Source organism: Chlorocebus sabaeus, chromosome 8 (genome assembly GCF_047675955.1).
Source record: "Chlorocebus sabaeus isolate Y175 chromosome 8, mChlSab1.0.hap1, whole genome shotgun sequence".
Lineage (NCBI taxonomy): Eukaryota > Metazoa > Chordata > Mammalia > Primates > Cercopithecidae > Chlorocebus > Chlorocebus sabaeus.
The window spans coordinates 116,613,079-116,637,196 of NC_132911.1; the positions used below are offsets into that span (position 1 = coordinate 116,613,079).

The window sequence follows — 24,118 nt, forward strand, 5'->3', positions numbered from 1 at the left end:
AGAAACTTGAAACAATTCCAGCTCCCAGCTTTGGAGCTGCCCAATAGATATGAAGTGATAAAAAGATGAGCTATTTCTGCCCAGCCTTGACCAAATCACAGATATCTGTGAAAAATAAATATTGTTGATGCTTAAACTACCAAGTTTTGAGATGATTTGTTGCATAGCCATAGATAATTGGAACCTGGTGTAAGCCAGAAATTCAGAGGTAATTTATGATAGCGAATTTTCTTTTACCCAGTACCACCTTATTTAATCCATCACCAAATCTTATAGATTTTTTCCTACTATATAGTTTCTAAAATTCATTTAGTTTGCTCCATTTCCACCACGACTACAACAATATAAGTTATCACAATTTCATGCCTGGACAATGTTTGGTTTCATTCTTTATATTCCATCCATGTATTTTGTTTCCATTTATATTTATTCCATTATACTTTCCAGTTATATTTGGTTCCATTCTTTATACTACATCCAGTTATATTTTGAAAATGCAAATCTGAATATATATATCCATAGCCTCTATAAAAAGTAATGACTTCTCATTGCTCTTAGAATAAAAACAAGCTTCCATACCTTGGCCTATAAAAACCTGCCTAGTCTGTCTCTTCTTGCCTCTAAAGGCTATTCCAAAGAAATTATTTAGTCTTTACCCTCTACCTCCTCTGGCTTTCTAATTTCTTCACCCCTGTTCCTCCAGCTGCAGATTTTGCCCATGCTACTTCCTCCGTCTGAAAGCTTTTCTCTCCTTTCTTTTCATACATTTTAGTCATTTTTCAACTGTCACTTTAGTCATTGTTTGATCAGATAAATCTTCCCATTTCAAACAAATGCCCCATGTAATATTTTTATAGAACCAAATGCTGCTGCTCCTTAGGACTTCATTATTTTTATAAAACTGCACTTATGTATGCATGCACATGTGTGTTTGTCTTTTCACCCTCCTCATTCAGTAGGTTCAGTGAGAACAGAGACTACATCCATTATTTGTCAATGTTTTATTCCCAGAACGTACTCTCGTGCCAGACACAGAATGCACTCAATATATATTTGTGGAATAAATTAATTAAGAACATATAAAGTCATCTTAGTTATCATTATAGGAGGATATCATTACTCTAAGAGTGAAGGAAATGAAGGGAGAAGGAAAATAGTCTAGATATCTACCTGTATGACTCCTGTTTGTTCCTGCCCTATTGATTACATTCCCTGACTGATTAATCTTGAGTCTCAGCTGATAAAGAACTCAGAAAACTGGGCAACGTAGTAAATAATCTCCCAGATTAATTTTAACGTAAGTATCAACAGGTTAAAACATTACTCTTTAGTTAAAGCAGTATTTCAATCAAGAACTCCCTAAAATACAATTTCTCTCTCTCTCTCTCTCTGTCTCTCTCTCTCTCTCTGTGTGTGTGTGTGTGTGTGTGTGTGTGTAGGGGAGGTTGTGGTAAGAAGAGATACAAGAGTGAATGAAATAGGCATAAAACAGGGGTATAAAGTGAAAGAATACTCTAACTTTAAATACAATATAAAAGGATTACTAAATAAATGCAGTAGGAGATATTATTTCTGTCATTATCTAACCTTCAGGTTTTATTTTTATTGTTGTTATTAGAAGGCTAACGGACTGGTCCCCTTTTTAGTGATTTATTTACAAATAACAAAATGGAGGTTTCAAGTTAAAAAAGTATGTCCTGCTGTCTTTATATCTGCCAACCAAATTATTTGTTATAAGTATATAAATACTTTTGTAAGTATAAGTTATTATTTCCTTACTGCTGTGTCCAAATGACATTACACTAATATCTTAGGCAAGCTTCCAATGTTAAATAGCTTCATAAATTTACAATGCCTAATAAAAACCAACAGGAGAAAAGTATTAAGGATACTAGTCACATCCTTTCTAGTGCTTGAAGATAGTGATACTGGTGGACTGATTTCAAAGAATGTCCTTCTTATGCTTGAAGAATTCAATTTCTCTACCAGTAATATAATTATGCTTAGCTTGCTGATTACATTGTATTTCTGTTGCTTTCGCATCCATAAAATTTATCACATAATATGTATTATGATTTTCATTTGTATTCATGGTTCTCAAGCCCAGTTTTTATGTTACTTGGAAATAAAAGACTGGTTAGATATTACTACTCTAGTAAATTATTTTACTTTTTAGTAAATGGACACTGTATTTGAACTTCATTTGCTTCTTATTTTGCATAATTTGAATGATAAACTTTAAAAGTAATGCAACAAAAATAAAATGAATATATTTAATAGTAGTACTTATTTTCACATAGTAAACAAATTTGACATTGGGTTTTAATACTAAAATAAAATTGAATAAAATTCAAAAAATAACATATATTTATATATATGCATGTATATACATAGACACATGTTTGTGCATGCACACCAACATGTATTAAGTTGGCAATTTCATACAAAATTACAGAAAACATATTTTAATTTTAAAATCACAGTATGTTTTATCTTTTTACCACACGTGAAATTATAAGATGATCATTGTAAGAGGATATGCTGCATTTTTTTTTTTCGTCATAAATCCCCAAATCTTTGTTGGACAACACCACGGGAAACTGCAGAAGATGTAAAATTGAAACTTTGTTTTTAATAATTTATACTGCTCTTATCGTGTAACCTACAAAGTTTAGATTACTAACTCTTCAAATAATTCATCATGGTAGAGTGAATAGAACTTGCTCTTGAAAATGAGTGACACAAATGCATAAGATCAATGAGCTTAATTTCAATTTCTTATACAAATAAACCACAACTTGGACATGTACACCATGAAATGTTGTTTAAAATATTATAGAATTGTGAAGGTTTTAAATCCTTAATTTTAATGCATTGTGTGGTTTAAGTCTATTCCTACTTCAGTACTTTCATATAACCTCTAATAACCTGAACACTAATCTTACAATTGTCCCTGACTATGCAGAAACTAATAGAATTTTTGATTCTTCATTTACCAGTTAGTGGGGCAGAAAAAAGCCATTCATGGCTCTACCCTTATAGAAATCTGAGTATCCAGAACTAAACTGTGAAATTATCATATTGCTCGATGTCTTTTGAAAAAAATAATAAATCAGATTGGCCTAAAATATGTGCATATAGGTACATTTTCACATTGATATTTTCAAAAGCTATTTTCATTTTAAGTATTTCAGTTTTTAATATTCTAAAGCATTCACTAAAGACTTCTTACTATATATTTTCTGTATCTATACCAACCTAACCCAAAATTTTGCTTGTCTATTTAATATATATATATGTGTATACACATATATGTTTACACACACACACACACACACATATATAGCTATCCTAACAGGTACGCTCATTCTCCTTCAGGTAGGGATATTTCCCAACAATCTGGCAGTCAGTCTCAGGTGCACAATATACTAACAACCAGTGTGTATATACAGTATATAACAACCAGTGTATATAGGTGTGTGTGTGTATATATATATATATATGTGTGTGTGTGTACATATATATATATAGAGAGAGAGAGAGTCAGAGAGAGAGAGACTTTATATATCTTCTGATTAGCTTCATCACTTAACAAGATCATTGTATGACATTATTTTTATTTGTTAGAAAAAAGTACCTTCAATTTGGAAAGTTGTAATGTTTACTAAAATAAAGTATACTGTTTTTTTATTTGTAATTCATTTTCTCTCTATTTTCTTTCACTTGCTACAAGTGGACACATTTTTTCCAATCATTCTATTAGTAACACTTCCTCTGTGCTCATGGGCAGGAAATAGATAAACCGCCTTTTAAAGCCATCAGGGCAGTCCTGACCGATGGAATTATAGCAGTCTACCGAGGAGGAATTTAGTGCCCTTGGGATCCAGTAGGCTATTTACAAGCTCTTGGGAGAGAATTCTCCATTGGTCTCTTGTATGTATATATTTCCGCATGCAAAGTCATTTGTTCTGGACTAGTTTTTCAAGAATGTTTGTATAGAAAACATCCTTAGAAGAGAAAATGACAGAGTCATTTAAATTTTGGAAGATAAGACTCTCTAGAGTCTGGAGCAATAGGACAGGCATAATATAATGCCTGTCCTTTATAAAATTTTCGAGTCCTCTAAACTCAGTCCTCTCTTGTAATTCATAGTATGTGCAACTGACACCTTGTTCTCTTCGTGTGATACTGTGGAAATTGGGGGTCAAGGAAGTGACATTGAGGCTAAGATTGTGGCTACCTTTAGTTCTGCGAGTACACTGTGACCCAGGCACCTTTTGACTACCACTGGCATCCATAAAACTATGTCAGTCTAAATTGTTAACTTGCAGGTATGGTAAAATATCAGACACTTTATATTCCTTAACAAATTTGTTTATGAAGAACAGATGCTGACAGAGAAAAAGCTCTCTAAAAGAAGAATGAGGGTCTCACACGCCAACTAATGGGATTTTAGAAATGTCTCTGGAAATCAGTGGCAAATACATGGACCAAATTTAATGGTCAACCAGGAAATAAATGTTCCTCCACTTCATTGCTGTTAATGAGGAGACATTAGGGAGAGGTTGCTGGCTGAGTATTATAAGGTAGAATCACAGATAGCCATCCTAACAGGTACATTAATTCTCCTTAAATAGGGATATTTCTCAACAATCTGGCAGTTAGTCTTAGGTGTAGACCATAGTAATAACCAGTACTAACATTTTTACTGGAGAGAGGTGGCAGAAGTTTCTACTTGGTTTCAGACAAGTTATGGAGATGGTTACATACACTAAGAATATAAGAAATATATTTCATAAAGAAAAATTATGGTAAGAAGCCAGGCAAATAGTGAAAATTTTGACTTTCACTTCAGATACAAGGGACAGCGAGAGGGGGCCTATTATGGGGAGGGGGGAAGGGGGAGGGATTGCATTGGGAGTTATACCTGATGTAAATGACGAGTTGATGGGTGCTGACGAGTTGATGGGTGCAGCACACCAACATGGCACAAGTATACATATGTAACAAACCTGCACGTTATGCACATGTACCCTAGAACTTAAAGTACAAAAAAAAAAAAAAAACTTTGCCCAAAAACCAACCTGTACAACTTTTCATGTTTTCATGAAATTAAACCTCTGTAAAAGCTGAGAACCCTCAACTTCTTCAAAAAAGCAAGCAAGCTACCAACCAAACAAATAAAACCTCTCTAATAATTGGAAAAGGAGACAACTGCCCTTTGTATTTCTTACCTGTTTTTTTTCTAGCCACTGTCAACTACTAGGAATAAGTACCACTTAAGGTTTAGGCCAGTGCAATAAGGTAGGAAATTTACATGGTAGGCACACAGTTTAAGATTAAATATTAGATCTTCCTCTTCTCATAAATCTTTTTTTCACCTCACCTAAGGATTCCTCACTAGCTGTCATCTCCCAAGGTTTCAGCCTCTTTCCCTATTTCTCAATATTCCACTAACTTTAAAAAGTTTTCCTCTGCTCCTCATCCCCTACATTCAAATTTTTCTTTCACTGAGCAATCTTTTTGTTTGTCTTTAATCTTCCATATTAAAACCATAGGGTTTGAACAGTCAGATGTAAAATTGCCTTTTTCAAAGCTAGTTAATGTGTGAATGAATTGTAACCTCAAACTGTCTAAGGTACATTGCTGAATTACGATGAAGTATGTCAAAGTTTATCACAATATTTGACCATAAAGAAAACAAAAGATGAAACTGTGAATACTTGCCTACCAAAGAGTTATTTTTAAATTTGGGGAGAAACAATTGGTTTTAAAAAGGAAGGAAGAAAGAACATTTCAAAGGAACGACTCAGGGGAGACAAATCAGAAAAGGGAAAAGTTAATTCAGGAAAATTCTTTAGACAAAATCTGTAAGTACTGCTGAGTCAGGGTTTAGGTGGCACAGAAAAGAACAGTCCCTATCTAAGCAGGCCAAACATCTTATGTATGCTGGGACTGACAGTCTTATTTCCAAGTAATTTTATAAGAGCCATAAACTTCACATGAACTTTTGAAAAGTTGAACTGAAATTCATCATATTCATAGTTTGCACATACTGCACTCTTCAGTGTTTTGTGCTCTTTAATTCAGTATGGTATAGTGAAAATAACATAGACCAGGAAATCACACACATTTTGGGTTGAATCCCACTTCCAGTACATATAAAAGCTGTGTTCTCTTCGGCAGTTTACTTGATGTGTTTTCTCATCTATAAAATTATAGCATTAATTATTTGTAGTCAGTACAGTTACTACTACAGAAAAGAAATTAAAGAAAATTGTAATATATATTACAAATAAACACAATAAAGGAGACTGAACTCAGGTCCTGTTAAGTCTGAGCTTCTTTTCACTAAAGGGACATGTTGGGAGGAAATATTAGGCATGGTCATATCTACCTATTTAGAACAGTGTTTATGATTGGAACTAAGAAGAAATAAAGTTATAAAAGAAGTTCAGAGTCAATTTTTAGAGGCTCCAAAATGCCAGGTTAACAATTTTTGACTTGAATGATATAGCAATGAATTATAGAAAAGCAGTGTTTTAGTAAGCATATTCTATGATAGTAGTGATAAATAAATCAAATGTGAGAAGAAATGAACTGGAGATGAGAATAGTTAGATGATTATTGAAATAACACAGCCCACACCAGCATCATTCAAAATTTTCAGCTAGATGAGATTCTTCTGGGAGCTGTGATACATACTACATTTCTACTTTTCATGATAAACAAAAAACATGATAATATTAGAGATTATGCCCAGTTCTGTAGGTAAAGTAATACAGCAAATCATCTATTTATCTGACTACCATTGAATACCTTTTCTACCAAATTTATTCAGTATTAATATTCAAATAAAACTTTAGGAAATACTAGTTTAACATATTTCATATTTCTAAATCTTCTAGGCTTTAGACAGCCTGGCAATGTTCTTAGAAGGGTATATCCTGTATTTAATATTCAATCTGGGTCATATGTGTATACATACATGTCTTTAAAATCATAGACCCTCACTTAAGTCTCTATATTACAACTTCAGTTTCCTTAAATGTCTTTCTTTACATAAGTTCTTTAGACTCTAGTCTTTAACACTGGAAAGTAAGAGTGGCCTATATCTTTATAACTTTTTAGCTGCAATTCAATATCTGTTCTATAATTTGTTTGAAACTGCTCTCTTAAAAATCTAAATACACTCTCTGGCAATGTTCACTATTTTCTTCCTTAGTTATTATAATTCTAAAATAAGCTGATCACATTCCTCCCAGGTTTTAACTTCACCAGGCAATTTTGCCTTAATGAGGAAAAAATAGGTTCACAATAGCCAGTATTGTTATTACTTCCTGTGATATGAAATAATAAAAAGGATACATTTTTTGAAAAGTCAAATGTGGCCTTTGGTATTCATAGCCCAGAATAAATGCTACTATGTGTAATTAATAAATATTTTTATGGTCATGAAAATGAAGAAAATTGGAGTCATTTAATGAAGACTTCACAAAAGTTTTTCTCAACATGGTCTCTATAATGTTTCGTTGTTCTTTTTAAAACACTCTTAAACAGGCAGGAAAAATAACCTGTGTCCTCCTTTCCTAATTTAGAAATAAACTTTAGCTAGAAGACAACAAAGTAAATGCAAACAAAGGTAAATGAGAAGATTTTTAGAAGTCATTTCTATCGTCTTAATGGAAAGCAATTTTTGCTTTTTTTAAAAAGTATCTAAAGGTTTTGTTTTCTTTTTTTTTCCCCTTAGAATTTAGTAGAAATATCTAGGAGATGTGAGACATATTAATGGTTATTTAAAGTAACAATATTATAACATCCAAAGTGTTTATTTTCAGAATAAATATATACTTGTAAATCGTACTAAATATGAATCTTCATCACTCAAACATTGAAATAAAAGTTAACCCAAAGTCAAGCACATAAACATAAACTTTTATTAACTCCAAATTGGTTCAGAGTATCATTTTTTTAGACGAAAAACACAAGAAATCATCTAAGATGTCTCCTTTTTCCTTGCCCCAAAACTAAAAAAAAAAAAAGTTTTAGTAAAGTAACACTTAAAAAAATCCGTCATAAATATTAGCCTTAACAATGTAACAGAAGTGTAAAATTTTAAACACATACTTTTTTTAAAAAATCAAATAATTGAAATAAGCCACTAAAGCAAATATTGCATGTTAGATTATCAATAGATAGTAACATACAACAGGAAAGGGATGTATAAAAGCAATGAATATGTTGAAATGTTGATAATTTTGACAAACTTGAAAAAAAATTCATGCCTCATAAAGGCATATTTGGTTATTTAATTTTCTTCTCAAAATTATTTCGATGCCACAAACCTAGATTTGTCGTGTCTTATTTCCTTGGAATAAATAAGCTAAAGATGGCTAAAAGGGACAGCGGGAGTGCAAATGAAGTGCAGCTCATTTAGTTCTGACCTCATTTCATTTCTTCCCAAGAAACACTTATCTCAAAAGTAAATCGGTGCCATTTCCAGCTGGTAATACATGATAAGTATGAAAATGAGTTCATCTTTGAAATTTAACATGCAAATTTATATTACTTTCGGTATCTGGATAAGTCTGGTTAGAAGAGGAAATGGTGAGCTGCTGCTTCAGTTCGGTGACCTCAATGCATCAAACTTCCACTTTGCCACTCTGTAGACCAGGGATATGATATGTGTAATTAAATGTCCCAATCAGCCTGCCAGTGAGTACATTACGGTTCACGAATAAGGGAGAGACTCCCTAAGAAAACAGAGTGTCATTTTAAGTTGTTTTCTGAATCCTCATTGCAATTAAATTGATCAATTTATCACAGAGAGAAATATATTAACTGAATTATCCTCTAGAGACTTTGATTTAATTAACCTAGGATGGGAGTTAAGCAAGGATTTTTCTTTTAAAAGTTCTCCAGGTGATTTTAATGTGCAGCCAGGGATGGAGATCACTGAGCTAAATGAAATCCTCAGGAAAAGATCCTGTTTCTCAGTGGCTGCTTGGTGACCTCCCCCACCTCCCTATTTAAAAAAAGTTCAGTTTCATCCAATTTCATCACAGAACTGCTGGGTTTCCTCCTTCCTTAGATAACCGTACCTACTTTACAGAAAAAAATAGGGGTAGAGGGTTCTGCCATTTGAGAATGATGCCTTCTTCCATTTCTCCCTACAAAAACATGATAGCTTCATCAGTTCCTTCCTCAGGTCTTTCACCTCAAGGGAGAGTATGTGTCAATTTTTATCCAAGGGCAATGCCATCCCTTCTATTCTGAATCTCAGATTCTTAATCTCCTAGGACTGTAATGTTACAATTGGCTCAGATCTCACTTGTATTTTCAACCTCTCTCAACCACTGTATCTTTGTCTTCATTACTTAAGCCTCTCACATCTTAAAAACAATCTTTCCACATTGCATGTCCTTTTCTGTCTACAAACCTAGCTCTTGCCTTTGCTTCAGAGGCAAGCTTCCACTTTTCATGTAAAGCCTGTTTTTTCACCTCATTATTCCTCAATTATTAGCCATGTGGCTTATACATCACTAATTTCAGTGAAAATGATTTTACCCAGGTCACTGGTGGCCTCTTGGTGGTTGAACTGAATGAATTCTTATTTTCCTGACCATTTTGCAACATTTCACAATGTTGATCACATCTGATTTAGAAAATGTCTCCTTGCTGTGGTATCATGACACCATTCTCTCTGGTTATCAATCTTTGCTTCTAGCTGCTCCTATTTTAGTCTTTCACAGGCTCAACTTCATCCTCCTATCCCTCATATTGTTGTTCCCTCAATTCACTTCTGTTCCAACCCTTCTCTATATTTTCTTATCATTCACTTAAAGTCATATTGCTTTTTACTTAAATTACTGAACTAGTCTTCAAACTGGATACAATTCGTAGTCTTGTCTCTCTCAAACCATATTCCATCTTCTTTCTTTTATATTTTATTTTATTTCATTAATTTACTTTAAAATGTCTCCAGCCTTATTAAGATATAATTGACAAATAAAAAAATGTATATATGATATTTTGATATTTGTCTACTTGTGAAAAATCAAATCCAGCTAATATACCCATCAACTCACATACTTTTGTGTGGTGAAAACATTTAAAATCTACTCTCTTAGTAATTGTCAAGCATGCAGTATATTACTACTAGCTATAGTCATCAGGCTCAACTTTTTCAGATCCCACATGTAAGTGAGATCATACAATATTTGTCTTTGTGTGCCTGGCTTATTTCACTTAGCAGACTGTCCCCCGGGTTCATCTATGTTGTCACATATAACATTTCCTTCTTTTTTAGGGCTGAATAATATTCCATTGTGATATATATATGTGTGTGTGTGTGTGTATTTATGTGTAATGTATATATGTAATGTGTAATATATATTTAATTAATTGATATGTATATATCTTATGTATATAATTATATATTATATTATGTATATATTATAATATATTCAGTTAATTGTTATATATAATATAATTATGTTACATATTATATATGTTATATAATATAACATATATCCTTTATATATAAAATAAATATAAGATATATCCATTAGATATAACATTATAAGAAGAAAATTAAATAACCAAACATGCCTTTACGAAGCATGAATTTTTTTCACGTTTGTCAAAAGTATCAACATTTCAGCATATTCATTGCTTTTATACCTCCCTTTCCTGTCGTATGTTATTATCTGATAATCTAATATGCAATATTTGCTTTAGTGGCTTATTTCAATTATTTGATTTTTTTTAAATCAAGGAGTTTTTTATATGTGTGTATATATATCATAACATATGTCCATTATATATGAAACAATGGATGATTCTTCATTCGGTCATCCATTGATGGACACTTAGGTTGATTACATATCTTGGCTACTATGAATAATGCAGCAATGAATATGGGAATCTAGATATATCTTGGACATACTGCTTTCTTTTTTTTTTTTTTGGATAAATATCTAGTAGCGGGATTGCTGGATCATATGGTAGTTCTATTTTTAATTTTTTCAGGAATCTGCATACTATTTTTCATAATGGCTGTACTAATTTACATTCTTACTAACAGTATATACAGATTCTCTTTTCTCCATATCCTCACCGATACTTATCTCTTATATTTTTGATAATAGGCAACCTAACAGATATGAGGTGATACCGTGTCAATTAATGGTACTGGGAAAACTGCATATCCACATGTGGAAGAAGAAAATTGGACCTTTATTTCATATCTTATACAAGAATGAATTTCAAATGGATTAAATAGTTAAATAAAGACCTGAAAGTGTAAAACTATTAGAAAAAAAACATAGGGAAAAGGCTTCTTGACATTAGTGTGGCAGCGATTCCCTGTATATGACCCCAAAAGCATAGGCAACAAAAGCAAAAATAGACAAAAGGCACTGCATCAAACTAAAGAGCTCCTATATGGCAAAGGAAGCAATCAACAGGGTGAAGAGACAACGTATGAATTGGGAGAAATTATTTGTAAACCATATACCTGATAAGGGCCTTATGTCCAAAATATAGGAGGAATTAGAACAATTTAATGGCAAGAAAACAACTCAATTAAGAATGGACAAATGATTGAGTAGACATTTCTCAAAGGAAGACATACAAAAGGCCAACAGGTATATGGGAAAAAAAATGTTCATACTCCATTTTCTAAAACATAATGGTCCCTGGTATTTTAAGCCTTTGCCTAAGGGGCTCCCTCAATCTGGTGTAATCTGCACATCCACCATCGTTTTCATCATTAGCCCTGTTTACTGAATCTTCAGGGTTCAACTCAGGTACTTTTTCCTGTGGACACCTTCCTTAATGATCTTTATTACCCTAGAGCAGTGGTCCCCAATATTTTAGGTGCCAGGGACTGATTTGGTGGAAGACAGTTCTTCCATGGACTTGGAGGAGGAGTGGTATGGTTCCAGGATGATTCAAGCACATTATATTTATCATTAGATTCTCATAAGGAGCATGCAACCTAGATCCCTCACATGCACAGTTCACAATAGGGTTCAAGCTCCTATGAGAATATAATGCCGCTGCTCATGTGACAGGAGGTGGAGCTCAAGCGGTAATTCCCACTTGCCCACTGCAAACCTCCTGCTGTGTGAACCTGGTTCCTTACAGTCCACAGAAAGCAACAGATATGTGCCGGGAGGCGTAGAGGAGCATTTTTAATATAGCTCTTAGAACATAATATACAAGAAAGTATTGTAATTATATATTAACTTTTAAAACTTTTGGCCCCCACCCTTGAGAGTAAATGCATTGCAGGTAGAGATTTTTCCCATCCTCAATAAGTTTATGCTCCTCCACATTTCACTCACCCCCCTCTCTCTCTCCTTTTTTTCCCTCTCTCTCTCCCCTTCTTTCTCTCTCTCCCTCTACAGTTTCTTTCATCATCCTAAGTCTTTACATGTAGTTCTCTCTATCTTAAATGTTTTACATTTTTCAATCTCTATATCTTTCTGTCTGTCCTTTTTGAATGCCTGCTTATCTTTTTCTATAAAAAATTGTGTACTCTTCTAGGCAGAGCGGTTCCTTAATCTTCTTTGTACTGAATGCACCGTATTCATTTTTCTGTAGTAGCTCTTATTGTGATATACAGTAATGCATACTTTCCCATTACTGTTTTCCCCACTGGAGTAGCCCATTGATCTCTTTGAGGAGAAAAATTCATCTTTTCCCTCCACTTACCTAATAATTACCACAAAATATCAATGTTATTAAACAAATGAATGATTTCCAAAATAAGAGAATAATATAAATAATAATAAACTCAGAGATAAAAATGACTAAGTGGTATTTTCATGTCCAGTGAAATGTATTTCCCAAAGGGTAATACTATCATTTCTGTCTTCTGTCTTTCCTTTGTTTTGAATTATCTTTATGACAAATATTGACTGTGCAACCATGCCTCTGTTGCTTTAGGGATGTTCTCTGGTTGTTTTATTTTGAATGTACCGTGTTTTCAATGAGATCATAAACTTCTTAAGGGCATAATTTGTTCAGTTCTGTTCTGTGCTTCTTACATTTTGTTTAGCATTGTGGTAAACAAAACACTTATTCATTCAAGTATTAGTGAGTATCTGCCATGTGCCAGGCATTGCTATTTGTTTGGGATGTTTACACTATTTACCTAGCTCCACAAAAATTACTATAAGACAAACTAAGCAGAAGACTATACTTCATGTCTTAATACAAGGAAAGGTCTGCCAAAATGTCATAAATTCCGACAGTTCATATCAAGCATAAAACTAGTGACTTTTAAAATTTCAAATAAATTCAAATTAAAGGCTAAAAATTTATCTCTTTCTCATCAATAATGTCTGTGTATATTCTGCCTATGCCTTTTGTCTCCTCTTTGGTCTCTAGGTTTCATCATTTTTCCATTTTCTATTGTTTCTTTCACTTTTCATAGTACAATTATACATTTTGAGTGCATATACATAGCATCAGATACTCTAAAGGTTACAGTGTGATCACTGTTATCTATAAACCCTCCTTCCCAGAGCTAGCTGAGCTATTATTTTGAAACAAAGTGAGATTTTACTGTGGAGAAGCTAAATAAAGGAATCCTAACTCTAGTATATTTAAGTTTTCCAACATTTTATGTGATCAGAATTAGTGGAAAGGCTATTAAGTCATCACAGATCTTCAAGATGCTTTTTTCCAGTAGCACATCTTTTCAGAAAATATAGGAAATAAATTTTTCTGCATCACAGGGGAATTTTGAGAAATTTCATAAGTTTACTATGAACACAAAATGTTATTTTATTTTAATAATTTTTCAAAAATTCCTTTTATATAGATAGCTTCTCCTCCAAAATTGCAATCCCTGTGCTGATTTACATTTGTTCATCCTTGCACTAAGACATTACATTTTAGATTTTTTTCAGTCCTTGTTTTTTTTAGTTTAGCGAAAGCATTCATTGTTAATATGGTTATTGCAGTTTTTTTTTTTTTTTTCTTTCCCTTGGTTATTTGTTGTTTGGGCATGATGTAGCCTATTTTATCCCCATTAAATTTCAAAGTTTTAGGCTTTTAAAACTATATTAGCAAAAAGTTAAGGAGTTGTTTTCTTTTTCATTTTTCTCTTCCAAAATTTAGAATTGTTACTAATTTATTTTAAGAATTAAAATGTTTATTTCCCATTTGAAAACTCTCAAAAATAACTTAGTGTATAGCAGTGTCAAGAATGACATTATAATCAACTTCAGTTTTCTAAAGATACATTGTTTAAACTCAACTATTACAAGGGTGCATTTCATAATAAAAATGCATGAAGACAAATAATCTTTAACCTTTATACAAAGGTAGATTTTAATGGTAAATAAAGCATAAAAGATCTGCAGAATCTAAATTACTTTGAAGCAATTTTATGATCAATAGCCATCGTTTTGGCACTGAACAAATTTGAAACTTGTCTGTAAAAAAAAATGAATATCCAAAACATAGTGCAATAAAACAACATTTTGTTAGCAAGAGTTTATTAAACATTTTTAAAATTATTATTGCTTGTGTGTTTTAGGGACTGAGACAAATTCTTGGCATTCAAAGGTAAAGAAGAATATTGAACTAAAAATATCCTTAACATGTTTCAATAGAGAAGAAGTAAATATACTTCAGAATATTTAGAATTTACAACTGAAAGGAGTCCATATAATCCCTCATCAACTTACAAATAATCCTTCATCAACTTAAGAATAAGTAAATTGAAGTTCAGAAGAGATTAAGCAAACGAACAAGGTCATATTCTTAGAAAACGCTGAGTTGGAAAGTGAAAGCTCTTTTTGACATCTGCGGAGATTTTCCTGCTATGTACCAAAACTGAATCAAGAATTTGTTCATTATATGCATATTTTTATAATAATCTGAGAGCTAGGCAAAATGTGTAGAATGTATTTCTAAACAATTGTTGGACGGGCACCTTTTAAATGCAAAATTTCTAATTGTTCAGGTAGTTTTGAATTTTAAGTGATCTATTTTCCACTAAGTTGCTATAAATGCATCACTATTAATCTCCATTAAATAACATATAAATGATATCATTAAAACCTGTTAATTGTTAGAGCTTAGTAAGGCTTATTTTCTAATCAAAATTATTTAATAAAGCCTCAAACTATGGCTTTTAGGGAAAAAAAAACCACTAAGAAGTATTAATGTGTGATAAACTTCCGTATCTACACCATCTGCCTGTCTCCTTCACCATATGTCACTCTATTAATTGCTAATATCATCCTTATTATGCATCATTTCATCTGAAAGATTATTCCACAAAACTAAGAAGGCATCAACAACAACCACAGAAAACCACCTGCTATATGCATTTCTGGCTGATAAATTTCAGCAGGTTCTGATTTGCTCTTGGGCAAAATTTTCTAATTACTTTTGCATAACAAGAAGCCTTCTACTAGAGCAACTTTCTCTAGTTGTGATGATCTTATGACTACCTTCTCAAACTGTTCGTTACAATTAATTAAGTATTCCTATAATATTTCTTAAAATGTTATTTAGCAGCTACTGTATGTACAAAAACATGGGTGCAATGGGTCACCTATCTAAACACTGAGAAGAGGAATAATATGTAAGAGGTAACTTGTAACATATGTAAAATAATTTTGAAAAAGTTAAGAACCTGGGCTTTTAATAAATATGAGTTAGTGAGGGTTGCAGCTCTTAGGTTTGACCAGTATTTGTCTATCATATAACCTGTACACCCATTTTTTCCATTGTTTATAAAGAAAGGAATTGAACCTCATTTAGATTGTTTTATTCTATCAACAATAATGGATGGGTAGACCACATTGATAACTGTCCTCTTTGGCAACAGCTGAAACAGATCCATTCAACATTCAAACACTTTAGAGGCATTGATTATTTTGTTCTTTTTGAGGTAGTTTTTGTTGAAGAAGCAAGTCTATTGCCCATGAAATGATTAGGGAGCATTGCCAAACAAAATAAGATTAAATGCTACATTGTGTGGTAAAAATGTTAGTAATTACAAGTAATTTTAAAGATGAGGAGACAAGGGAAAATTGAAATAGGAAAGAATTTTTAGAGGAGGTGAAAACTGAACAAGACCTTGAGAGATTGGCTTGGCCATTCAGGAACAGGCTAGACATATATGAATATCAAGGTGGTAATTCTGTTTATTATTGAGACATTGGGATAAACTTTTGGTACGAGTTAAAAAAAAAAAAACAAAGTTGCATAAAGGCAAATTATGAGTGATTTTGGAAATCAAAAGAGTTAACAATCAGCAACTGCTTCAGCAACACCACACCCACCACCACCACATGGACTCCATTCATAAAGCGAGACTTTGATGGGATTAGTCTGTCAGTAACATGTAGGATAAATTGTACTCTAAATGAAAAGAAAAGTGATAGTTGTAGTACTGGAATTTTAGAATAGTGACAATGGGAATGGAGGTTTAGGAGTGCTTCTAGACATATTTCAAACCAGGAGATACCTAACATAACCTCTCAAATTTTATCTCACTCTACATCCTTTCATATAACTGACCAACTGATTCCCCAGATGTGTCAGTTCACACTGTGATTTTGCCTATGATATATTCTTGACATTTGAAATGACTTTCACATCCATCTTCCTCTGCCTATATCCACAATAATTTCCAAGTTCTGTCCACATATTATTTTCTCCATCTCAATGGCCATCTCCAAACATGGATATAATCTTCCTCATCTGAATTTTGCAGAGGATTGCACTAACTTGTAAACAAAAATCTATTATATATTATCTAGTTTTGTGTTTATGTCTTATAAATCAATATAAAATGATAAAAATTATTTATACTCTATATCACATATGGTATATAATCTAGAATACCTACTTGTGTTCATAAGTGTTTGTTGAATGAATAAAAATAAATTGGTCAGTACAACAATAAATGAATAATAACAATTTGATGATTTTTGAAGAAAAAAATTAAAAGGTGATGTCAAGATTTTTATGGTTGTTTTTAGTATTTTCCCATCTCATTGTCTTCTTTTCTCATCCTCCCTTAATCACCCATTTCATTAATCCCATGTGTGGTTTGTGTCCTTGTAACTTAACAGACTTTGATTACTCGGTACCATCCCAATAAACAGATTAAAATTTGCCTTTTTTGTCTTCAGTCTATTATTATTAACTATTTCAAATGTTTCCACATTATCAAAATTATCCATGTCCAACCACATACTGTTTCTTTATGTATGAGGAAGGTCTAAAACGAACATTCTGTACATCTTCAACACATAAGGCTACTTATTTGCAAAAGCTCCAGCTTTTAGATATCGACTGCATTTCCAACAAAGGAATAGTTGTTTTCACCACTTTATACTGGCAAATACTTTGTATACATAACCCATCTATGGAATAAGAATCATCTCTGTTTGTGTAAAAAAATTAATATTAGTTTAAAAACTGCTCTTTTAATTCATAATTTGCTGTCTGTGTGAACTTTTAATCCCTTTAAAAATTACCATTTCTTGATCGCTCAACCATGCAATACACAGACAGAAACTACATTAATAATCTCTCAAAGGTGCAGTGCACTGATACGGCAATTTATGCTGTTGTCTGGAAAAAAGCATATTTATTCTGTCCAAGAACCCATGAGACATGAGAACTACTCTTTGTTCAGACTCAGAGTAGTCATTTTAAAACTTCAATTACTATTTCAGCATGTTCCCTTCATTACTGTTTCCACTACCACAGCCAGTAATTTCTAGCAACAAAATGGACTTTGTAAACCACACACATATGTACCTCGCATGCAATGAGCAAATGCATCTATGTCTAATATCTGCAGAAAAAAATGTAAATTTAAATGAAATAATATCAACACATGAATATTGAACATGTGCGTTTTTATACTTCCTATATAATAATTGTTGAATAAATATGAATACATGTTATATATATAACATCATAATGTATCTTGCAATCTAAAAAGTCCAATCATATATTAATATTCAACAAATAGTTCTTGAAATTCAAGTCAGTACAGAGCTGCTCTTTGTGCCATGGGGTTTATAAAAAATAACAATGTAATATAACACCTTACTTTTGCTTTTGAACAATTTACAATCATAAGTATGATTCATCTTTTTAATCAAAGTGAGAGTCTGGAATGAAAAAAGATGCTTTGTAGTCTCAATCTTACTTTATGTAGATCTTAAATTCCATGATCTGGCTATAACTTCTGGTGTGAGATTTCGTTCTTACATTAACATTAATCTCCTTTTCTTGAATCTGTCATCTATTTTCATCCGTTTTTGCTAACAAAAATGCACATATCTAATTTATGTGACACCGAAGTAGGATATTTGGAACATATCATTTTGAAGCCATGATGTTCACTATATTGCTCTTTATGGCTATAATTTCATCTTGAGTGAAGGACACAAGAAATCAGTCTTATACATTTTACTGTTCTATTTATTGCCATGACATTCATGAAAGTAACCCTTACAAAATGTATTATTCATTATTCACTTTATAAGAAAATATGAGATACTGTATGCTTCTTTCTAAGCTATAAAAAAGTGTGCCTTTCTCGTATCACAGGAATACTTGAATTTTATAGACAGTATTTCTTGGGTGTAAACTGGTCAAGTTTCTTTATATATTTGACAACTATACTATTTAAAGAGAGGAACAGCTGGAGAGAATTTGAGTACAGAGACACTGAAAAATGCAGAAACATGATTATTACAAATGATAACCACCAGAACAACAAACAAGCAATCAGAAATGCCAGTATGACATGATGAGGTGTTCATTTTCAAACACAGTTTTACAAAGTTTAGAAAGAAGGAGCCTTATTTGATTTATGTGGAAATATTTCATCTGAGGAAAGGTGATGCCAGTGGGAGCTAGGATAAAGGAGGGGGGAAAGATTAGTTTTCATGATTAGCAGTTAAATTGACCATTAACAGTTTAATTAATTAAATAATTTGTATGTTTGTTCCTACAAGTGGTCACAAGCAGTTAAAGAAGAGAAAAAGGTAAGCAAGTAGAATAGATGGCAAAGAAACAGTCGGAAGGTGAAAAAGGAGTATAATAACATAGATATAACATCATTTAATTATAATACATTCATATTTTTAAAGATTTATCTCAATGAGATAATAGTTCTTTCTATACTCTGTCAGAAGTCAGTGACAGACACTGAAATTTGAGGTGTAGATTTTAATTCTACTGGCAGGAACTATTTGAAATCAGACTGACCTCAATGATATGGTTCTTGCAAACCCTGATGCTTATGTCTAATGATATTGCCATATCTGTATTAGTTTTTTTAGTATCTAAAGATGATGATATTTACACTATGGGTAGTCAAACTGACATATAATCATGTGTTTTTAATACATTTGAACTCCCATGTTAAAAATAAAAAGGTATCCCAGTTGGTTGTGTTAGTGCCCTGCTTTATTTTCTAAGTAGGTGTACAAAATGACACTTGCCTTTCATAATATTTTCCTCTATATTTGAAATTGTTCTCAATGAGTTTTGTCCAGTCAATATTTTGCCTAATATATATATATATACACACACACACACACACACACACATATATACACACACACACATACATATATGCATACTGGTATTTATATATATATATATGTACACACATATGCACACACACACACATATATATCTTCAGTAATTCAAGACAAGATATATATATGTATATCTTACATATATATACACACATGCAGATAATATAAGATATATATTTATATCTTATTTGGAATTATTGGTAATGTGATATATAAAGCCAGAGAACTAAATGGTTTGTTCTAGATTAAATTAACTAACTGTAGAACCTGTGCTCCACCTTGACTGCTACCAAGTACTGTAGACAGGGACACATAAGCAATTCAAATGGCAAACTATGTAAGTGGAGGAGAAATTACGGCTTTAAAATATCTGTATCGATACTTCTACAGACAGGGTAATTGTGATTTTTCAAAAATGCCAACAATATTTCCAGAGTGTTATATTACACACTTTATGCTTCAGTCTATGTTGTATGATTATTAGATTGGAAATTCCTTGGGAACCTAACAGAGTGATTCACATTTTGCAGATTTTCTATAAATATCAACAAATATATCAGCACAATCTTTCCTTAAAGATTATATTACAATTCAAAGACTTAATTTCAACTTATACCCAATGAAATAAAAGTTAAACTATTAAAATGTGTTCAGAGGGCATTATTATAAAACGTTACCTTTACACACAGGCCTGTGATCACTCCAAGCAGCAAAAACTTCAGCTATCCGTTGACAGGTGATGCTCTTTGCACCCTGTAGGACATAATCTTCATCACAAGAGAACTGCACAGTTGATCCAAGGCTAAAGTTAAATAAAAGAGAAAAAATATGATAAGAAAGATGCAAGGTAATAACTAGGCTTCACTTATACTGGCAATATACAATAGGTCAAATATGTACTATAGTGACAAAAAATATTCTGGAAAACAAAATGTGAAAGTATGACTTGTAGAAATGTAAAGCTGTCATCAAATTTAATCATTTTGTTAACAGATGTCGAAACGAAGGTCAAATAATTGACTAAGTTTACCATGCTAAGTAGGTGGTAAATGTGAATCAAAATGTCGCCATTCTGACTTGAATTCCAGTACAGTACTTGTGTTCATAGCATATTACAGTGCTTTTCTGGCATGTATTTACATGTGTATGTTTGTAGATGTGTCTTTACATATGTATGCATTTAGACATGCATTTGTGTCTATATACATGCATTTAATGTATTTAGAGATGCAAAATTATACTGATTGTTTTTCATATGGAGTTTTTTCTACAAAATATTTTAATTTTTTGTGGGTACATAGTAGGTGCATTTAGATGACATCTTATAAGCTAACCTAAGATAAAATATTAAGGCCCGCATCTCCAAGACAATCCTAAGTCAAAAGAACAAAGCTGGAGGCATCACGCTACCTGACTTCAAACTATACTACAAGGCTACAGTAACCAAAACAGCATGGTACTGGTACCAAAACAGAGATATAGACCAATGGAACAGAACAGAGTCCTCAGAAATAATACCACACAGCTACAGCCATCTGATCTTTGACAAACCTGAGAGAAACAAGAAATGGGGAAAGGATTCCCTATTTAATAAATGGTGCTGGGAAAATTGGCTAGCCATAAGTAGAAAGCTGAAACTGGATCCTTTCCTTACTCCTTATACGAAAATTAATTCAAGATGGATTAGAGACTTAAATGTTAGACCTAATACCATAAAAATCCTAGAGGAAAACCTAGGTAGTACCATTCAGGACATAGGCATGGGCAAAGACTTCATGTCTAAAACACCAAAAGCAATGGCAGCAAAAGCCAAAATTGACAAATGGGATCTCATCAAACTAAAGAGCTTCTGCACAGCAAAAGAAACTACCATCAGAGTGAGCAGGCAACCTACAGAATGGGAGAAAATTTTTGCAATCTACTCATCTGACAAAGGGCTAATATCCAGAACCTACAAAGAACTCAAACAAATTTACAAGAAAAAAACAAACAACCCCATCCAAAAGTGGGCAAAGGATATGAACAGACATTTCTCAAAAGAAGACATTCATACAGCCAACAGACACATGAAAAAATGCTCATCATCACTGGCCATCAGAGAAATGCAAATCAAAACCACAATGAGATACCATCTCACACCAGTTAGAATGGCGATCATTCAAAAGTCAGGAAACAACAGGTGCTGGAGAGGATGTGGAGAAATAGGAACACTTTTACACTGTTGGTGGGACTGTAAACTAGTTCAACCATTATGGAAAACAGTATGGCGATTCCTCAAGGATCTAGAACTAGATGTACCATATGACCCAGCCATCCCATTACTGGGTATATACCCAAAGGATTATAAATTATGCTGCTATAAGGACACATGCACACGTATGTTTATTGCAGCACTATTCACAATAGCAAAGACTTGGAATCAACCCAAATGTCCATCAGTGACAGATTGGATTAAGAAAATGTGGCACATATACACCATGGAATACTATGCAGCCATAAAAAAGGATGACTTTGTGTCCTTTGTAGGGACATGGATGCAGCTGGAAACCATCATTCTTAGCAAACTATCACAAGAACAGAAAACCAAAGACCGCATGTTCTCACTCGTAGGTGGGAACTGAACAATGAGATCACTTGGACTCGGGAAGGGGAACATCACACACCGGGGCCTATCATGGGGAGGGGGGAGGGGGGAGGGATTGCATTGGGAGTTATACCTGATGTAAATGACGAGTTGATGGGTGCAGCACACCAACATGGCACAAGTATACATATGTAGCAAACCTGCACGTTGTGCACATGTACCCTACAACCTGAAGTTTAATAATAATAAATAAATTAAAAAAAAATAAAAATAAAAATAAAAATAAAAATAAAAAGAAAATGGTCCTCTTATCTAGGTGAGAAGGCTCCTTTCCTCCTACCTTCTTTATCTTTACACTGTTTCTCTCTCTTAATGCTCCAGCTTAACTTAAGCTCCTAAATCATTGTAGCAATTATTCTACTGAGGTATGGGCAAGCAATAGACAAGGAGATGAAAATATTTAATTCTTTTTCTTTTTCTTTTCTTTTTTTTTTTTTGAAACAGAGTCCCTCTCTGTTACCCAGGCTGGAGTGCAGTGGCGCGATCTCAGCTTACCTGCAAGTTCCACTTCCTGGGTTCACACCATTCTCCTGCCTCAGACTCCCGAGTAGCTGGGACTACAGGTGCCCACTAACATGCCGGGCTAATTTTTTGTATTTTTAGTAGAGACAGAGTCTCATCATGTTACAAAAGATACGATTACATTATTTTGGTTATTTTTAACTATATGATTAAGTTATTATTGACTATAGCTATCCTGTTATGCTATCAAACAGTAGGTCTTTTTCATTCTTTCTATTTCTTTTTTTACCCATTAACCATACCCCTCTCCCTCCTAGCACCCATATGTATACGTATATATGGATATGCTCTCTATATCCATAAGTTTGTTTTGATTTTTAGATCCCTCAGATAAGTGAGAACATGTGTTATTTGTCTCTCTGTGCCTGACGTAATTCACTTAATAATCTCCAGTTCCACCCATGTTGTTGCAAATGACAGGGTTCCATACTTTTTATGGCTAAATAGTCCCTTAACATGGCATAAAAAGTCCTACATGTCATCTCTCACTCAATGCGACACCTGATCAGCATCTCTGGAAGTTAATCCATATAACCAAAGAGAGATTCTCTTTACAGTCTTCTTAGACCACGTCATGACTCCAAGTTTTATTTAGACTACTCTTAGAGCTTGAGCAACCTTCAAAGTTTATATAATGGTCAATTACCTGCCTTTTCCTTCTTTCTCACCTCAATAAAGAAAAACTCCATTCTTCTAGTTGCTAAGGCCAAAAACCTTAAAGTTATTCTTAGCTCACCTTTTCGTCTTGCATTTCACAACCACTCCATCAGAAAAATCCTGTTGGCAACACATTAAAAATCCAAAATCTAACATTTTTCACTCCTACAGTGTCAATAGGAATCTGAGCCACAAATTCTCATTAATATGATTGCAATAGTCCTTCTTGCTATGTTATTAGGTTTTCCTCTTTCTGTTCCTGACTCCCTGCAATCTATTCGTAAATAGTATCCAGAGCAAAATTTTTAAAAGTTGGTTCAAATTATATCACTTTTGTAGTTTCAAATTTTCTATCCCTGTTTCACTCAGAATAAAGGGATTGCCTGTTTCACTCATAATAAAGAGATTGCCCTTAAAATTGCTGACGAGGCCTCTGCTCATTTACAGAATTAATTTCCTATGCTTTCCCTTTCCATGTCTGTTCTTCAGATTTATCGACTTCCTTGTTCTGGTTTGAAGATATTAAGCATGTGCCTCCCTCAGGGTCTTTACATTTGCCGTTATATCAATCTGCAAAACCATTTCTTCAGAAGTCCTGTATCTCTCATTCTCAATTGTTCTGTTTTCTCCTCACATGACATTTTATCCATAAAGCCCTCCCTTACTGCTCTCTGTACAACAGCTACAGCTATTC

The 24,118-nt window shown here is 33.1% G+C and overlaps 1 protein-coding gene across 2 annotated transcripts in view; it reads right to left on the reverse strand.

The window, feature by feature from the left end:
* Nucleotides 1–24,118, reverse strand: part of CSMD3 (CUB and Sushi multiple domains 3) — a 1,272,067-nt gene that overhangs the window by 709,477 nt on the left and 538,472 nt on the right. For both annotated transcript variants that reach the window (XM_008001392.3, XM_008001388.3), the window contains one exon: nt 20,279–20,403. In XM_008001392.3, the coding sequence (XP_007999583.2) occupies nt 20,279–20,403 (125 nt within the window). The remainder of the gene's footprint in view (nt 1–20,278; nt 20,404–24,118) is intronic.